At 45.8% G+C, this 17,814-nt stretch overlaps 2 protein-coding genes across 2 annotated transcripts in view; one reads left to right on the forward strand and one right to left on the reverse strand.

The window, feature by feature from the left end:
* SNAPC3 (small nuclear RNA activating complex polypeptide 3) overlaps positions 1-8,372 on the reverse strand; it is a 76,657-nt gene extending 68,285 nt beyond the window's left edge. The window contains exon 1 of the mRNA XM_075851905.1: positions 8,101-8,372. Coding sequence (XP_075708020.1) covers positions 8,101-8,321 — 221 coding nt within the window. The 5' untranslated portion in view covers positions 8,322-8,372. The remainder of the gene's footprint in view (positions 1-8,100) is intronic.
* Positions 1-17,814, forward strand: part of TTC39B (tetratricopeptide repeat domain 39B) — a 335,062-nt gene that overhangs the window by 95,952 nt on the left and 221,296 nt on the right. The window lies entirely within an intron of this gene.

Raw genomic sequence — 17,814 nt, forward strand, 5'->3', positions numbered from 1 at the left:
CCCGCAGCATAGTTCCCCTACTCCGCCTGGTCCCTATGGATCGCAAGGCCCGGCTACAAGCGTCGATCATAACCTTGATCGACGCCTCCACACCCCCCCCACAATCCAAACCACTGCTTCACGGCCATAGAGCAGTGGCGCGGATTTGCCATGCCGGCCACCACGCCCCAATTGCCGGCAACCTACCATCAAGCCACCCAGATGGCACGGCCGGACCCCTATATGCGCCCTATGGCTCCCCCCTTCCCTGCCCCAACGTACCACGGACAACATCAGCACCACTATGCTGGCGAGGAACAACCTCCGCAGCTCCAGGTCCAGCATAGTGGTGCTGAAATGCCTGCTTATTCCTCCCCGGGCCACCACTACCAACACCTGTGAGTGTGTTGGTGTCCTGATAGTTGGCCGGCCAATTTGTTCTACGGGATGGCAACTCGCCCTCTAATGTTGGTTACACCATGTTGGTGTTCTTTTTATTACAATGTCTTTGTTTTTTTTACTGTCCACACCATGTTTCTGTAGTGTGAAATACGAACACAAAAAACATGGATGTTCATTGTTTCAATTGTGTGTTGTTTTTATTTCACACCCCTCAACACAATCTTTGCCCCACATTTATTTTGTCTATACCCTCACACACTTCTGGCCTTTGGCCCCAATGCATGCACACGTGTTATGAGGTTTTAGTTCATCTATTGGGGTTTGATATAGTTTGCAACAGATGAGAACGTTTGGGTGCTGTCATGGGACCCGAAGCACACTAAGTACACTCGCAATTGGACTCGCCTAACTTTTGGCCGACCATCATTCTATCTCCAGAAAGCATGTTTCCAAATGTCAAATGTCCTGATCAAACCCCGACAGATGTAAGCTCGCAACCCGCGTCAAGGGTGCTCATGTTTTGCGAGTCCCTAACCCAACACGAACCCCAAAAACTGAATAACACCCTGGCCACATGTGACGTGTGTAGTGAAGCCTCCAAAAAACAGACAACCCTTCAAAGGTCATCACGCCCCCACGGTGCGGGTCCTGATGGGCACTCGAAATATGCCGCCAAAGTATCCCGCACTCGAAGGCCGGATGAGAGAGATCGGCCGAGAGGAATAACCGGGACAGTGTCGCTGGTGCCTGCATGTGTTAGGATATATTCTGCATCAAAGGTAGCGTCATTAATGCGGCAGAAGTTATGCAGACGACACACGCTTGTATAACACGTGTCACATTCTGCATGGGCAATTGCATTGTCGTCAGAAAGACACGCCACCTGTTCGACATAATGCCAAAGGCACATTCCACACATCGACAAGCTCGGCCTAGGCGGAGATTGAACATGCGCCGACTGTCATCCAAGCCCCTTCTTGCAAAAGGACGTATGACTTGCCTTGTCAGGGCAAACCCCTCATCCGCCACGATGACATACGGGATTGGGGGTCCGCTGGAGCCAGGGAGGATGGAAGGTTCCGGCACCGCCAGTCGATTATTCACAAGTCGCTTCCCTATTCTTGATGAACGGAATATGCGGGCATCTGCCGAGCTTCCATACGAGCCGATGTCAACAATAGTGAAACAATAATTAGTGTCCGCCAAGGCCAACAATACCATCGAAAAAAACTGCTTGTAGTTATAATATTGCGAGCCACTGCGTGGGGGCTCTCACACGAATGTGTTTGCCGTCTAGGGCACCAATGCAATTTGGAAAGTCACTTGCTCTAAGAAATCCCTCTGAAATTCTTAGCCACTGTTCTGTCGTGGGCTGAGGCATGACCGTGGTCTTTAACCTCTGCCACAACACGACACAGGTGGATGTGACAATGAACGAAATGGTGGTCACTCCCAAAAGAAATTCAAAATGTAACTAATGATAACTATTGCCTGTGGCCAGAAATCTAGAAATCAAAGAGAGAGAAAAAGTAAGCCACAACACATGTTAGGGGGGGGCTGGTAAAACTGACAGCGTCATTGACTAAATAATTGCAACTGCACACATACCTCAAGGTCACAAGCAGACGTTCCTCAGGCGAAATGCAGCGTCTCATGTTGGTATTCTTGTAGGTGATACCAGAGCGAATCTGCTCAAGCAGAAGGTCAAATGTGCCCACAGACATGCGGCAAAACGCTCTAAATTTTTCAGGATGCCGTCGTAAGTCCTCATACAGGGTATGGAAATGGCCTTTCGTCGTACGTTGGGCCACAAGTGGATGAACCCAAATGCGACATCTTCCACGCGTCTGGTGCTGCAGCATGGGTCGACGCTCCCCAAAACGATGCGAGATCATCCAGGTAAGAAGCACACGTGCCAGCGACTGAGAAGGCATAAGTGTGCCGTGCAAAGCCAATTACAACTTCAATGGAGAAACACACACTGGGGTTTCAGCAGAAATTAAGGTGCAAAACCTGCTTTTCCCAGCAAGCAGGGATTGGGCCAGCAGGCCTATTTGTAGGCTGGCCTCGCATTAATCACCTCTGCGTTTTTTACGCGCGTTGCAAAACGCACACGCTCGTGTAAATGAGGCCTAACAAGCAGATACGTTTAAATTTAGGAAAAAAAAAAATTCTAAATTTGGGGGTTTTTCAGAAATAAATACCGAAATTAATTGACCAAATTTTTTCACTAACATAAAAGTACAACATGTCACGAGAAATCAATCTCAGAATCGCTTGGATAGGTAAAAGCATTCCAACGTTATTACCACATAAAGTAACATGTCAGATTTGAAAAAAATCGGCTGTGTCCTGAAGGCCAAAACAGGGTGGGTCCTGAAGGGGTTAAAATACCAATAATAAAATTATTTTTAAACGTTTAGACAGGCAGTTAAATTTTTAATCAAATTTAAACGTATACCCAATACACTATTTTTGGAATTTACAGTTCTAGATATAGCTGTGGGTACCAGAGCTGGGACACTCATCTATCAGACATTCTTGGCATTTCCTGTGCATATGCCATAAATGTCTAAGGTGGGAAAACTCCTTTAATACAATACAGTGAAATCCAGTGACATCAGATTGGAGTCGCTCACTTTTCATTTTCTTCTTCATCCGGCCCAGATTGCCCTGACGCCTTCTCCCAACTACAAATCGCCTCTGCAGAATTTGAAACACAAACATCTTTGGCTTCTTGATTTTGTAGCGCCTCCCCACCCTCTACAAAACCCTCACCATCTACAGTTCCCCAGGTGGAAATAATGCCCCCTCGGTGCCACACACTAATAGTACAACCTTTAGGCCCCACAATAATAATAAAAATAATAATAAGTGGCACACACAGCCCCATCTCTTGTAGATAGCGCCACACACAGCACCCCCCCCCCCCCCCGAGTAGACAGCGCCACACAGCCCCCCCCCCCAAAAAAAAATTGCACTTACCTAGCCCCGTTCCCACGACGGACGGAGCGCTCCACCATCTCAGATGTCTTGCAACGACGTCATCACGCCGGCCTGCGTAGGGACTAGGGATGCACGATGCATCGAAACCTCGATACTGTTTAGATGCCGTGCACAGCTTAGCATTGTAACACATGAATGTATGAGCTCCCGAGTCCTGACAAGCGCTGCTGATGTAATGCGACCAGCGCTGCACTAATGAGTGGCGGCACTGAAGACAGAACATGGCGGGCGCACTGCAAAAGACCATGTTCTGTGTTCAGTGCCTGCGCTCATTAGTGCAACGCCGGCCGCATTACTTCATGCTGACCGCGTGCGCACTTGTTAGGAGCGGGGCACTGGCTGTATTACACAGCCACAACCCCGTTCTAGCGGAGATCAGAGAAACCTCTCATCTCCGCCGCTATTCCCCTGAATGCTGCGATCAAAGCTGAACGCAGCATTCAAGGGGAAAATGAGAAGGGGGATGCCCTATGGATCGCATCACAGAGAATCCCTGTGACGTGACATACCATATACGGGCAGACAGTTGAGGGTCTATTGAAGGACCCCAGGGCTTTCTGACCATATTTCCTGTTGTTAGGGCATACTGAGGTGTGACCTAACAACTGCCTGTATACGATCAGTGTACATTAAAGTTTAAAAATAAAAAAGTAAAAACAAAGTAAGGTTAAATAAAAAGACACACATTGTTTTTACAATAAACATTAAAATAAGTATCAATACATAAAATATACACATTCGGTATTGGCGCGGTTGTAATAACCTGCACAACAAATTTTTTACGGCAATTATGTGTACGCTATAAAAAAAATAAAAAAACTTCTTTCTTTCACTTATTAATGTAAGACACGAGGTGTTATGAATTGAACCTCCATGTGCCTCACATTAATAGTAATTAACCCCATCATGTACTTTACACATTAACCCAATGGGGTTAATTACTATTATTGTGAGGCACATGGAGGTTCAAAATTCATCACACCTCGTGCCTCACATCAGAAAATGGATGAACTTATTTTTTTATTATTGTTGGCAAAGTATCATTTTGGTATCGAAAATCGCAATACTACGCAAAGTATCGTGAAAACCCTAGTAGGGACTCCGTCCCAGCAGCTTATAGGCTGCAGGCCTAACGTGGCCTGCAGCCTATTCTATTCAATTGTATCTGCGGACGCAGATATAAGTGAATGTGGCAGTCGCTAGCACCAGGACCCCCTCCGGTGCTACCGACACCACCGGGCATGAGGGGGCCCGTGCCACCCTGCACATAACATTTATGTGACGGGCAGCGTGGGTCTCCTCATGCCGCGGACCCCGTCGCAGCCAGGGGGCCCCAACGCCGGACCTGCCTACAAGAGTAAGCAGAGGGGCAGGGAGACAATGTCGGAGGACCAGTCTGACGCTGGTGAGAGCTGCCAGTTGTGATTGCCAGGTAAGTGACTGATCCACCCAAAAGACTTTGTATTGCTAGGCTGAATGGCGTATTGCTAGCTCAGCACTTCATATTAGAACAAAGTTCTCCATCACCACAAGTTTAACTTGGGGCTGAACTTTTAACCAACAGTGTCCGGTTCTCACCAGTTATATCAGAAACCGATCAGTATAGAGCCTATTTATTAGTGAAGCTGTCAAGCCTGTGTACCAAATAATGTAACCGTGAAGATCGTGCCTCAGTTGTAGTAAAGCTCTGTTCAGCATCTTACATCTGTGTCATCCGGAGTTCTTGCTGTGCAATTTCCTCTGCGGGGCAGTAACCAGCCTAACCCCCCCCCCCCCCCCCAATCTGTTACATGCTACAACTGCTACTACCCTTTAGCAGTTGGTGGGGAACAAAGTATTCAGACTCCCCACCAATTTAAATAAGTTTAAGTGCAGCTAAACATTCGACAAATTTCTGACATGTCATAGTGACATGTCAGAGGTAGGGATGCACGGTGCATCGAAACTTCGATACTGTGCATCCCCAAACGGTTCGATACCGCTATTTCCTGTATTTCGATACTTAGCTGCGCAGCCGCACCGCTCAGTATAGTAACAGATGAATGTATGAGAGCGAGGCTGCAGCTGTGTAATACAGCCATTGCCCCGCTCCTGAGTCCTGATAAGTGCGCGCGGTCAGCAGGATGTGATTCGGCCGGCGCTGCACTAATGATCTGCGGCACTGAAGACAGAACATGGCGGGCGCACTGCAAAACACCCCCATGCTCTGTCTTCAGTGCCTGAACCGCCGCTCATTAGTGCAGCGCCGGCCGCATCACCTCATGCTGACCGCGTGCGCGCTTCCTGTCAGGAGCGGGGCAATGACTATTACACAGCCGCAGCCCCGCTGGCGGAGATCAGAGAAACCTCTCATCTCTGCCGTTATTCCCCTGAATGCTGCCATCAAAGCTGCAAAGACTGCAGCATTCAGGGGAAAATGAGAAGGGGGATGCCAATGGATCACGTCACAGGGAATTCCTGTGACGCGATCGAGGGCCATACCATATATGGGCAGACAGCCGAGGGTCCATTGGCGGCCTCCAGGACTGTCTTACCATATTTCCTGTTAGGGCATACTTAGGTATGCCCTAACAACTGTCTGTGTGCTATTCGTCCACAGGCTAATGTACTGGCATATATCTGATATATGTCAGTACATTAAAGTTTAAAAATAAAGTAAAAACAAAGTATTGTTAAATTTAAAAAAAATACACATTCACCTTTTTTTTACAATAAATATTAAAATAAGTCTCAATACATAAAATACACACATTCAGTAATGGCGCGCACAACTATTTTTTTGCATCATTTATGATATGTACGCTGTAAAAAAATGAAATAAACACTGCTTTCATTCACTTATTAATGTGAGGTGCAATGAATTTACCCTCCATGTTCCTCACATTAATAGTAATTAACCCCATCATGTACACTCACACATTTAGGGTATGTTCACACGATGAGCCAAAAACGTCTGAAAATACGGAGCTGTTTTCAAGGGAAACCAGCACCTGATTTTCAGACGTTTTTTGAGCAACTCACGTTTTTTGCGCCGTTTTCGGAGCTGTTTTCAATAGAGTCTATGAGAAAACGGCTCCAAAAACGTCCCAATAAGTGTCCTGCACTTCTTTTGGCGAGGCTGTATTTTTACGCGTCGTTGTTTGACAGCTGTCAAACGACGACGCGTAACTTACAGGTCGTCGGCACAGTACGTCGGCAAACCAATTCAAATGAATGGGCAGATGTTTGCCGACGTATTGGAGCCGTATTTTCAGGCGTAAATCGAGGCATAATACGCCTCGTTTACGCCTGAAAATAGGTCGTGTGAACCCAGCCTAACCCATTATGACTGAAAAGCATGATGGGATTAATTACTATTAATGTGAGGCGCGTTCAAAATTCATCACACGTCGCGCCTCACATCAGAAAACAGAAGAACTTTTTTTTTATTATTACTACTGTTGGCAAAGTATCAAAATCGCAATACTACACAAAGTATCGGTATCGAAGTCCAAATTCTGGTATCGTGACATCCCTAGTCAGAAGTTTGTATTGATGGGGGTCTCAGCACTGAGACCCTCACTAAATCGCTAGAACGAAGCAGCTGAAGTGATCGTGTGAGCGCTCAGCCGCTTCGTGTCTGTTCGGCTTTTTACGGAAAGCCGATGTATCGGAGTACGAGTTCATAGACTTTCTATTGAGTCCGTACACTGATCCATTTATATCCGGAAACAGCCGAACAGACACAAAGCGGCTGAGCGCTCACACGATCACTTCAGCTGCTTCGTTCTAGCGATTGGTGGGGGTCTCCGTGCTCGGACCCCCGCCAATACAAACTTCTGACATGTCACTATGATGTGTCAGAAGTTTGTCAAACGTTTAGCTACACTTTAAAGGTAACCCCTTTAAATAAAGCTTTCAATGTGATATTGGTTTTGCATTTTGTTTGTATTTTATCAAGCTGGGAACAAAAAAAATAACAAATATACTTAGCTTATGAATGTCATCCCTGTCCCCCGCCACCAGTCTTCTTGAAAAGTAGAGATGCCAATTTCAATGCGATGTGACCACAAAATCCACCAATAGGCCAATGTGGTGACGTGACATCACGTTAATAGAAACGGAGGGCCACAGATAAGGGCATGTTCAAATCACCGTTCGCTTTCCGTTTCGGGGTTCCGTCTGGGGTTTCCGTCGGGGGGAACCTCGCAACGGAAAGTGAAACCATAGCTTCCGTTTCAGTCACCATTGATATCAATGGTGACGGAAACATCGCTAATGGTTTCCATTCGTCACGATTACGGCAGGTTTCCGGTTTTCCGACGGAATCAATAGCACAGTCGACTCCGCTATTGATTCCGTTGTTAAAACGGAAATCTGCCGGAATGGTGACGAACGGAAACCATTAGCGATGTTTCCGTCACCATTGCTATCAATGGTGACTGAAACGGAAGCTGTGGTTTCTCTTTCACTTTCCGTTGCGGGGTTCACCCGACGGAACCCCGGAACAGAAAGCGAACGGTGATGTGAACAGGCCCTACGTTTTTACGTATTTTTCCGACTGGACAACAGGTAATAAGCAGTGACCCTTTCTTACATAGAGCGTCTACCATGCTATGTACACACACACGGTTAGGGGGTCTCTGTAAAAAGTCCGAATAGATGGCATACTCTGCACGTAAATATCGATAAGTCGAGTATGCGCGGTATCCTTCCCTGTCCAGGGGCTGTTACCTGCACAGGCTCTTGATCTCCCCAGCAACGCTCGTCGTGCAGCCCAGATCTACAGCCAGCTCGTCGTCCTCCACGTCCACGCAGGACTCCTCCGCCAGACTCAGTTCGCAACTGCTGAGTGTCTGTCTCCACAGGTGTCCAAAGGAGGCCACATGTATCTTCTTAGTGCACACATGTGTCACCTCAAACACGGGAATGTTTTCATCTATTTCCCCCGCCATGCTGTACCAGGAACCTCCGGTCGCCGCAAGGCATTCCGGGGATTGTAGTCCTTAACGCCTGTTCAACGTCAGTCCCAGATGAGTTCGCAAACTACAAGACCCGGACGTCTTTGCGTCTAATGAAAACAATGAAGGTTGCTGTCACTTATGTTCAGTCTCTTTTTTACATTGATGGATATATGAAGGGATGACATGCTCGTTGCCCGCTTTAAAGGGGAAATACATAGAATAGCTTGGCCAAGTCAAATGGACTTTTTTTTTTTTTAATACATAGCAAATAAGACTACTGTATCGCTATCTATAGATATATATTCATAGAAGAGGAGAGGGAGAACAAAAATTAGGCAGCACTCCGTAGATAAAGTGAATAAATTAGAGGTACTTTATTACCCTCCGTGCAACATTTCAGCTCCATCCACTGGAGCCTTTCTCAAGCCTCAAAACTATGATATATCTATCATGGCTCCCAAAATTTGAACCATTTTTCCAGGGACACTTTATGGAGACGGATTGGGGCACAGCATATGTAGTGGGTGTGATTTATCTGGTGGGTGTGTCTTTTGGGGAACTTGAAAGAAGGCAACATCTCAAGGTCTTCTAACTGAAGTGTTATCTTCTATAAATATTACCCGTCTTTACCTGAAACTCGGTTGCTACAATTGCCCTGCACTGTAGGCTGGAGATACAAGTTTGAGAAACTGCGGCCAAGGATTAAAAGAGTAATAAATAGGAAGAAATACTAATTACTAGTTATGAGACATATGCTAAGAACGAAGGTTATTTTCGCCACGCTCCCACTACCCTCTGGTTTTAACGCTACGGGTATTGTCTGCATGTATCCACCAGCCGAGGCCCTTTATATTACAAGCTCCAATTATAAAAAAGGCTAGGCAATATGTGCTTACCACTACTGGTAGCGTAAAAAACAGCGTAGATTAGTGCCCCTTGTAGATGGTACCCCACAATGCCCCATGTAGATAGTACCACACACAGCCCATGTTGATAGTGCCACAGTGCCCCCTGTAGATAGTGCCACACACAGCCCCCTGTGAAAAGTGCCACATGCCCCCCTGTAGATAATGCCACAGTGCCCCCTGTAGATAGTGCCACACACAGCCCCCTGTGGAAAGTGCCACATGCCCCCCTGTAGATAATGCCACAGTGCCCTCTGTAGATAGTGCCACAGTGCCCTCTGTAGATAATGCCATAGTGCCCTCTGTGGATAATGCCATAGTGCCCTCTGTAGATAGTGCTGCGACCCCCCCCCCCCCAGTACATAGTGTCGCATCCCTCCCTGAAGATAGTGCCACACACTCTCTGTAGATAATGGCACACAACCCCCTGTAGATAGCGCCATACAGCCCCCTGTAGGTAGCGCCATACACACACCCCCTGTAGAGTGGCACACACTCCCTATAGATAGTGCCAGAAAGCCCCCTGTAAATAGTGGCACACTCATACCCTGTAGATAGTGCTACACTCCCCCTTTATAGATAGTGTCACCCCCCCCCCCTCTTGTAGATAGAGCCACACTTCTAAAATGCTGCAAGATTTAACATGGCACTTCTTTACGAAACATATTGTTTTGAGGCGTTTTTTTCATTCAGCAGCGTAAAAATACGCCTCATATGATCTAAACAGTGTATTTCCCATTGGTATGCCGTGTGAACATGGCCTTAGGGTCCATTCAGACATTGCGGTTGAGGTGCATTTAAATGGGGTTTCCCATCAGAGACATTTATGACATATCCACAGGATATGTTCAAGAGATCAGCAGCACAACCAGGTCAATTTTCACCAGCAGGAAAGGACAACTCCCCAATCATGGGTGGTGCACGCAGCAGAGATAATCCCTCGTCCAAGGGAAACAAATGTATACAAATTGTAGAGAGAAACTGCAGCACTCAGGATAATCCAACGAAAATGTGTTTTATTCACCAAGCATAAAAAAAACTTGCAACGTTTCAACCCAACATGGGTCTTTATCAAGCATGGTTACAAAGATTCAGTGCACGCTTTTTACAGTACGTGACATCATTTCCTGTATATAATTTATTATAGACACAGTGTTTTAGTATAATTAACAAGCGCATAATTTTTTTTATAAACATACCCACATATTCCTTGTGCTAAAAACTCCTTAAAACTGTGTGGATCGCCAATGAATACATCTGTACAAGATATACTGGGCCCTTAACCCCTTAATACCGAAGGTATTTTAAACCTTAATGACTGAGCAATTTTTTAAGTTTTTCCATCGTCGCATTCAAAGAACTATAACTGTTTAATTTTTGCGTCGACATAGCTGTATAAGGACTTTTTTTTGCGGGATAAGTTATATTTTATAATAGCACCATTTTGGGGTACATATAATTTATTGATTAACTTTTTAATAACTTTTTTAGTGGGGTACTGGGAAAAAAACTGAAATTTGGCCATTGTTTTTGCGTCTTAATTTTACACCGTTTACCGTGTGGTATAAATAACATCATAACTTTATTCAGCGGGTCGTTACTATTGCGGCGATACTAAATTTATATGGATTTTTTTATGTTTTCCTACTTTTAGGCCTCATGCACACGACCGTATTTTTGTCCACCCGTAAATACTGGCATAAATACGGGTCCTTGGTCACACGTATTCGACCCGTATTGCACCAGTATTTACGGACACGTACCCGTAAATACGGGTCCGGTGTCACCAGTATTCCACCCGTATTTACGGGCACGTTTTCGCTGTAAAATTGTACTGCACTAATCGGCAGCACTTCTCTCTATCAGGTCAGGATAAAGAGAAGGGGCAGCCCTTTCCGAGGTAAAATTAAAAGAAATTCATACTTACCCGGCTGTTGTCTTGGTGACGCGTCCCTCTTTCGACATCCAGCCCGACCTCCCTGGATGATCCGGCAGTCCATATGACCGCTGCAGCCTGTGATTGGCTGCAGCGGTCACATGGGCTGAAACGTCAGCCCGGGAGGCCGGACTGGAGGAAGAAGCAGGGAGTTCTGGGTAAGTATGAACTTCTATTTTTTTACACATTGATCTATATTGTGATCGGAAGTCACTGTCCAGGGTGCTGAAACAGTTACTGCCGATCGTTTAACTCTTTCAGCACCCTGGACAGTGACTATCCACTGACGTCGCCTAGCAACGCTCCCGTAATTACGGGTGCACACACGTAGTCACCCGTAATTACAGGAGCGCCATAGACTTCTGTGGGCCTGCCCCTGCCGTTATTACGGCCTAAAATAGGACATGTTCTATATTTTTCAACGGCCCGGGCACCTTCCCGTAAGCATACGGGGAGGTACCCGTGGCCAGTAGAAGTCTATGGGCCCATAATTACGGGCGTTTTTACGTTCGTACCACAAGGCATGCTTAGATACAGGACCCCAGCAGACCGTAACGTTACACTTACCTCCTCTTCGGCTCCGGGTGCAGCGGATGTCCCAACACCATCTAGCGTTGTGACGTCATCCGAGAAGACGTCAGGACTTCCGCTGTGCTCGGGAAGGAAGATGGGTAAGTATTTGTCGATACTATAGTAACAGGGGCCCGTGTATTTGATTACATAGGCCTCAGCTACTGTAGTAACTTTTAGGGCTTATTCAGACGAACGGGATATACGTCCGTGCAACGCGCGGGATTTTCACGTGCGTCGCACGGACCTATATTAATCTATGGGGCCGTGCAGACATGTGCGTGATTTTTACGCAGCGTTGGTCCGCTGCGTCAAAGTAACGACATGTCCGTTCTTTGAGCGTTTTTCGCGCATCACGCACCCATTGAAGTCAATGGGTGCGTGAAAACCACGCATGCCACACGGAAGCACTTCCGTGCGACCAGTGTGATTCGCGCAACAGCTGTGAAAAGGATGAATGAAAACAGAAAAGCACCACGTGCTTTTCTGTTTACAAACATCCAAACGGAGTGTCATAATGATGGTGGCTGCGCGAAAAGCACGCAGCCGCGCATCATACGGGGCTGACACACGCAGCTGTCAAGTGCCTTTTGCGCGCGCAAAACGCTGATGTTTCTGCACGCGCAAACGCACACGCTCGTGTGAATCCGGCCTTACAGATGCGGTGCGGGCAGCTACGGACCAGTCGCAATTGCGACCGCTGCGACACGAATGTGCCAGTCGCCGGGGATCCGGGGCACCGTGCCAAAGATCCAGGGCTTGGGCCCCGAAGGCCCGGTGCTAGCGATACCCCTGGTGGCCACTGCCGAAAGTGAGATCTGTTCACTACATCACGGAAAGCACTCAGTTGTTTTTTTTTTTGGAATTTAGACACTGGGCTATTGACTGCGAATGGAATAACTCTGCTCTGAGAAGTCAATACTATTTGGGCCCCTCTGATGCTGCCGTCAAGTACATGCTGGTCCACAATCCACCACTGGATTCACTCAAATTGACCATGTCACTGTCTATTAGGCTGGATACGAAATTACAAGAACGTCTCCAAGATGGTAGTTTTGTGCCGACTTCCACACCAGCAGCTAAGGAAGCTTAGTTATTCTGGGGAACCTTTGAAAATCAGGGCATTGAAACCTAACCTAATGAAACTGGACAAATAGGTTAGTTACAGAAATCTAGGTCTTGGCTTCTACTGTGGAGAAGCCGGTCATCAAATAAACGCCTGTCCCAAGAAACAACAACCAGAAAACGTCAGCTGCTTTTTTTACTACTACATTAGGAGCACGGTCAGTGGTGCGCCGCGTGAGTGGCAGCAAGCAGGAGCAGCTCCCGTTTCAGAACATGTCAGTCTGTGTCTGTCTTTGTACCTGCTGTAAGCGTCTCGTTTTCGGTGTAGAGGACGAGCGCGTCGGAGGATCCAGGAGGAGAGGATGTCCCTCTAGGGTGGTTGGCCCCGGGAGCTTGGAGTAGGTGTTTGAGTCGGCAGCTGAGCGCCACGACTCACGGCGGTGCGGCTTTGTAGCCATGAATGAGCCGGCGGTGAGTGACTTGGCGCTGGATGATGAAAGGAGAGGAGTCGTGACGAGTTGTAGGGGGACGTCTCGGTGAACCAGCGCTCCAGCAAAGGGGTAGGAGGAAGCGGTGTTCTGGCTGTGAGAGAGCCAGACCTCCAGGTACGTGTGCTCCAGGTGGTGTTGGTCTGGCTGTGAGAGAGCCTGACCGCATGGTACACAGACCGACAAGTGCAGGTGAACAGCTGAGAGATTCTGTGGTGTGCCTGGAGAGAAGGAGACGCAGTTTTGGACCAGCTGTGAGAGAGCAGGACCGCATGGTGCATTGACCTAAACCGCAGGGGGCCTGCAGTGAAAGACTGCTGGGTGTTTGGAGGGAAGTTGGAGGAGTGAAGTTGGAGGAAGTGCTGGTCCGGCTGTGAAAGAGCACGGACCAGCAGTGTGTCACTGTGCGGGGTGTGGACCCACTGGGCCGTACCGCGTAGCGGAGTAGCAGCTGGCCAACAAGGTACAAAACAATGTCTATAGTTCAGAACGGGTACCTGAGGCAATGTAGACAGTAGCGGGAGCACGACTTCACTTTCACAGCAAGTGACACCGCGGATGCAGCGGGAAGACACGACTTGACTGTATTAGCAGGTGGCACCGTGGGTGCAGAGGAAGGCACGACTTGACTTTCACTTGTGGATACGATAGCACGGGATACAGGGTACAGGCAGCAGGAACGGGTAACACTGAGAACTGTAAAACACTGGTAGACCATTTGCAAGACAAACTTAGGTATACAACAATGCTCAGGCAAGGAACCAGTGGGCAGAGCCCCTTATTATAGTCCAGCAGCCATTTGGACTGATAATTGATTGGTGACAGCTGGACGCGTACTGGCCCTTTAAGGCTGTGCACGTGTGGGCACGCGCGTCCTGCGGGAATCAGTCTGAGTACCCGGAAGACAGTGCCGGCGTCTCCCTGGAGGGAGCTGACGACGTGAAGATAGATGTCCATGGCCGGGATCGTCAAGGGGTAAGTCTGAACGACGACCCCCGGCCATAGACGTTACACAGTGACTTTGAATTTCTGCTGGAGAGGTGAGAACCTGCCGGTAAACTACTGGAAGCCAACTGGAGAGGTCTCTGTCCACCATTACTTGACATTCATTGCCAGAACGGACAGAGGGGCCCATGCCGGATTGATGAGGCAACCAGTGCGAACAAGGATGGAGGGATTAGGAGGGCTTTTTTGCCAAATGCTGTTTTCTATTTTTTCCATACTTCCAATATTATCATTATTGAAGATGCAGTTAGGGGAATCTGATTTGTTATCGTGCCTTAAATCATCTGGTTAGTCCATGGAGATAGCTGACACTCAGGACTTTGGAAGTTCAAAGGGACCTCAGTATTCTGGAGGAATAAAGGAAGAACTGTTTGTGGATTCTAAACAGGAATTTAATTGTTTTTCTGTGGTTTTTAACAGGGGTACCATTGTTGTGATTAAATATTCAAGGAGAGAGTTAATACAGATTCGTAAGGATATGCCGAAAGGTATTACTAAACTAGTGAGGATTCCTAGGGATGTGTGGAGGCCGTTTAGGGGGTGCAGGGCGGGCCATAAGGTACAGGCAAAAAGAAGGAGGTATAAACCGGCGGTTCCATCTGTTCTAATGGGGATTGTGAGGTCTCTTGGAAATAAAATGGACGAGCTGGTTGCAATGGCGTTGTTTGTTCGTGATGTGAGGGAGTGTAGTATTTTGGCTTTTACCGAGACGTGGCTCCACAGGTATATATCCGATGCGAGTATTGAAGTTCCAGGGTTCGAATTAGTAAGAGCGGATAGAGACTTTGAGAGTACAGGGAAGAAAAGTGGGGGAGGAGTGGTACTGTACATTAATAGCAAATGGTGTCATCCAGGGCATATCACTGTGAAAAAGACATATTGTAGTATCGATATCGAATTGCTTGTGGTGGGAATAAGACCATATTACTTGCCGAGGGAATTTAATGTTGTGATGGTGGGGGTGGTGTATATTCTGCCGTCTGGGGACGCTAAAGTAGCGTGTGATGTTTTATCATCTGTAATATCAGGTATCATGACTGAATATCTTGACTGTTTTTTTGTATTAACAGGGGATTTTAATCATGTGTTATTGAGTGGAGTCTTACCAAATTTTATGCAGTATGTGGAAGGTGCAACAAGAGGCGACAGAAAGCTGGACTTGTTGTATGCCAACGTTAGGAATGCATATCGTACCGATATACTAACTCCGTTGGGTCGTTCGGACCATAACTTGGTATTAGGTCGGCCTGTATATTGCCCAATTGTAAAAGCAAACCTGGTTGAAATTGAACATGTAAGAAAATGGACTAAGGAAAGAGAGGAGAGGTTAAATGCTTGTTTTGAAGTAACATATTGGGGCGTTTTTGGCTTTGGGGTAGACGGATGTGATATTAATGAGGTTACAGAACATATAACATATTATATTAATTTTTGCACTGATTTGATCATACCGCAGGTGCAAGTGAAGTGTTTTGGAAACAACAAACCATGGGTAGGAAAGGATCTCAAGGAGTTATTAAACAGAAAGAAAAAAGCCTGTAGAGATCGGGATGATGAAGCGATCAGAATAGTGAAAAGTGAGTTAAAGTATGAAATAAAAGAAGGTAAGGAGGAGTATAAAAGGAAATTGGAGCTCAAACTGGCTAAAAATAATGTGAGGGAGGTCTGGTCAGGAATGAAGGCCATAACAGGGATGGAGCACAAACAAAGGATAGTCGATATGGATGAGGAAAAATTAAATGAAGTGAATGTTTATTTTAACAGATTTTCAAATGTTGGGGGTGGTATAGTGGATCCTATGATTAAATATAATGTGATGGGAAAAGATGATGCAATTAAAAGAGATGGATGTGGTACAGGGGTTTTCATTGTGTCAGCGTACGATGTGAGAGAACAGTTAAAAAAACGAAGTGTAAGGAAAGCGCCAGGCCCGGATAGGATTAGTACTAGGGTACTAAAAGCTTGTGCTGATGCATTGTGTGAAATTACAGCGGATTTATATAATTGGAGTTTGATGATGGAAAAAGTGCCGAAGGTATGGAAAACCTCTTGTATAGTCCCAATTCCTAAAATAGCGAAAGCGTTGAGGGTGGGTGATTATCGACCGGTGGTTTTAACTTCTCATATGATGAAGGTGTTTGAAAGGCTGATGTTGGGGTACTTTAAATCAGCTGTGGTAGAATACGAGGATCCTTTACAGTTGGCCTATAAACGTAGAATTGGGGTGGAGGACGCAGTTTTATATTTTTTACATAGGGCGTACTCTTTTTTGGAGGCGCAGGGGGTGATAGTGAGAGTCATGTTTTTTGATCTTTCTAGTGCTTTTAATTTGATAAGGCCGGATCTAATGAAAAATAAATTGGAAGGAATGCAAATTAACCCTAGAGTGTCTAATTGGATATTTTATTATTTAAGGGGACGCCCCCAATGTGTGCGGAGTGGGGAATGTACATCGAGGATAGAACTAAGTGATATTGGAGCACCACAGGGGACTGTTTTATCGCCGTTTTTATTTGCGCTATATACGGCAGATTTTAGGTACAATACTGGAAGTTGTCATCTGCAGAAATTCTCTGATAATTCCGTGATTATGGGGGCAGTAAAGGGAGACTGTGATAAAGAATATAGGGATGAGATATCTGAATTTGTTAAATGGAGTGTGGATAATAAGTTGGAATTAAATATTGGGAAAACAAAAGAAATGATTATTGATTTACGCAGGAAAAAAGAGATCGTGGTGACGGTGTCTATTCTAAATCAGGAAGTGGAGAGAGTGAGATCATACAAATATTTGGGTATATATTTGGACCACAATTTGGATTGGATCGAGAATACAGAAAAGGTGTACAAAAAGGCAATGAGCCGGTTGTATTTTTTACGTAATTTGCGCTCGTTTAATGTGTGTGATAAAATGATATTAATGTTTTATAACTCTGTGGTCGCTAGCGTTATATTTTATGGTGCTGTCTGTTGGGGAGGTAACATTAGAGAAGCTGAAAAGAATAAATTGAATAAGGTGATCAAAAAGGGAAAAGCGATCATGGTTAGTGAGGTGCCTTTATTTGAGGAGGTATTAAATGAAAGGTTATTAAGGAAGATTAGTGCAATTAAATTAGAGGAATTGCATCCATTGCATAGCATTTTAATCGATAAACAATGCTGTTTTAGTGATCGATTGCTACAATTTCGATGTAGGAAAGAACGATTTAAAAGATCTTTTATGCCAAAAGGTATTGCACTTTATAATATGTTTTTGTAGTGTGTGATGATGCTTTTTAATACATATTTTATTATATGTTGTCGATGTATGTTGTATTGTTTTTGTATAATATGTACTGTAAATGGGAGTTACAACTGTAAACCAATTTCCCTTTGGGGATAAAAAAAAAGTATCTATCTATCTATCTATCTATCTATCTATCTATCTATCTATCTATCTATCTAGAAAATGTAATATTTGGGATTTAAATTTCCAATGAAAATTCTAGCAGTGTATGTTGATTATTGAGATAGGT

Source organism: Rhinoderma darwinii, chromosome 1, assembly GCF_050947455.1.
Source record: "Rhinoderma darwinii isolate aRhiDar2 chromosome 1, aRhiDar2.hap1, whole genome shotgun sequence".
Lineage (NCBI taxonomy): Eukaryota > Metazoa > Chordata > Amphibia > Anura > Rhinodermatidae > Rhinoderma > Rhinoderma darwinii.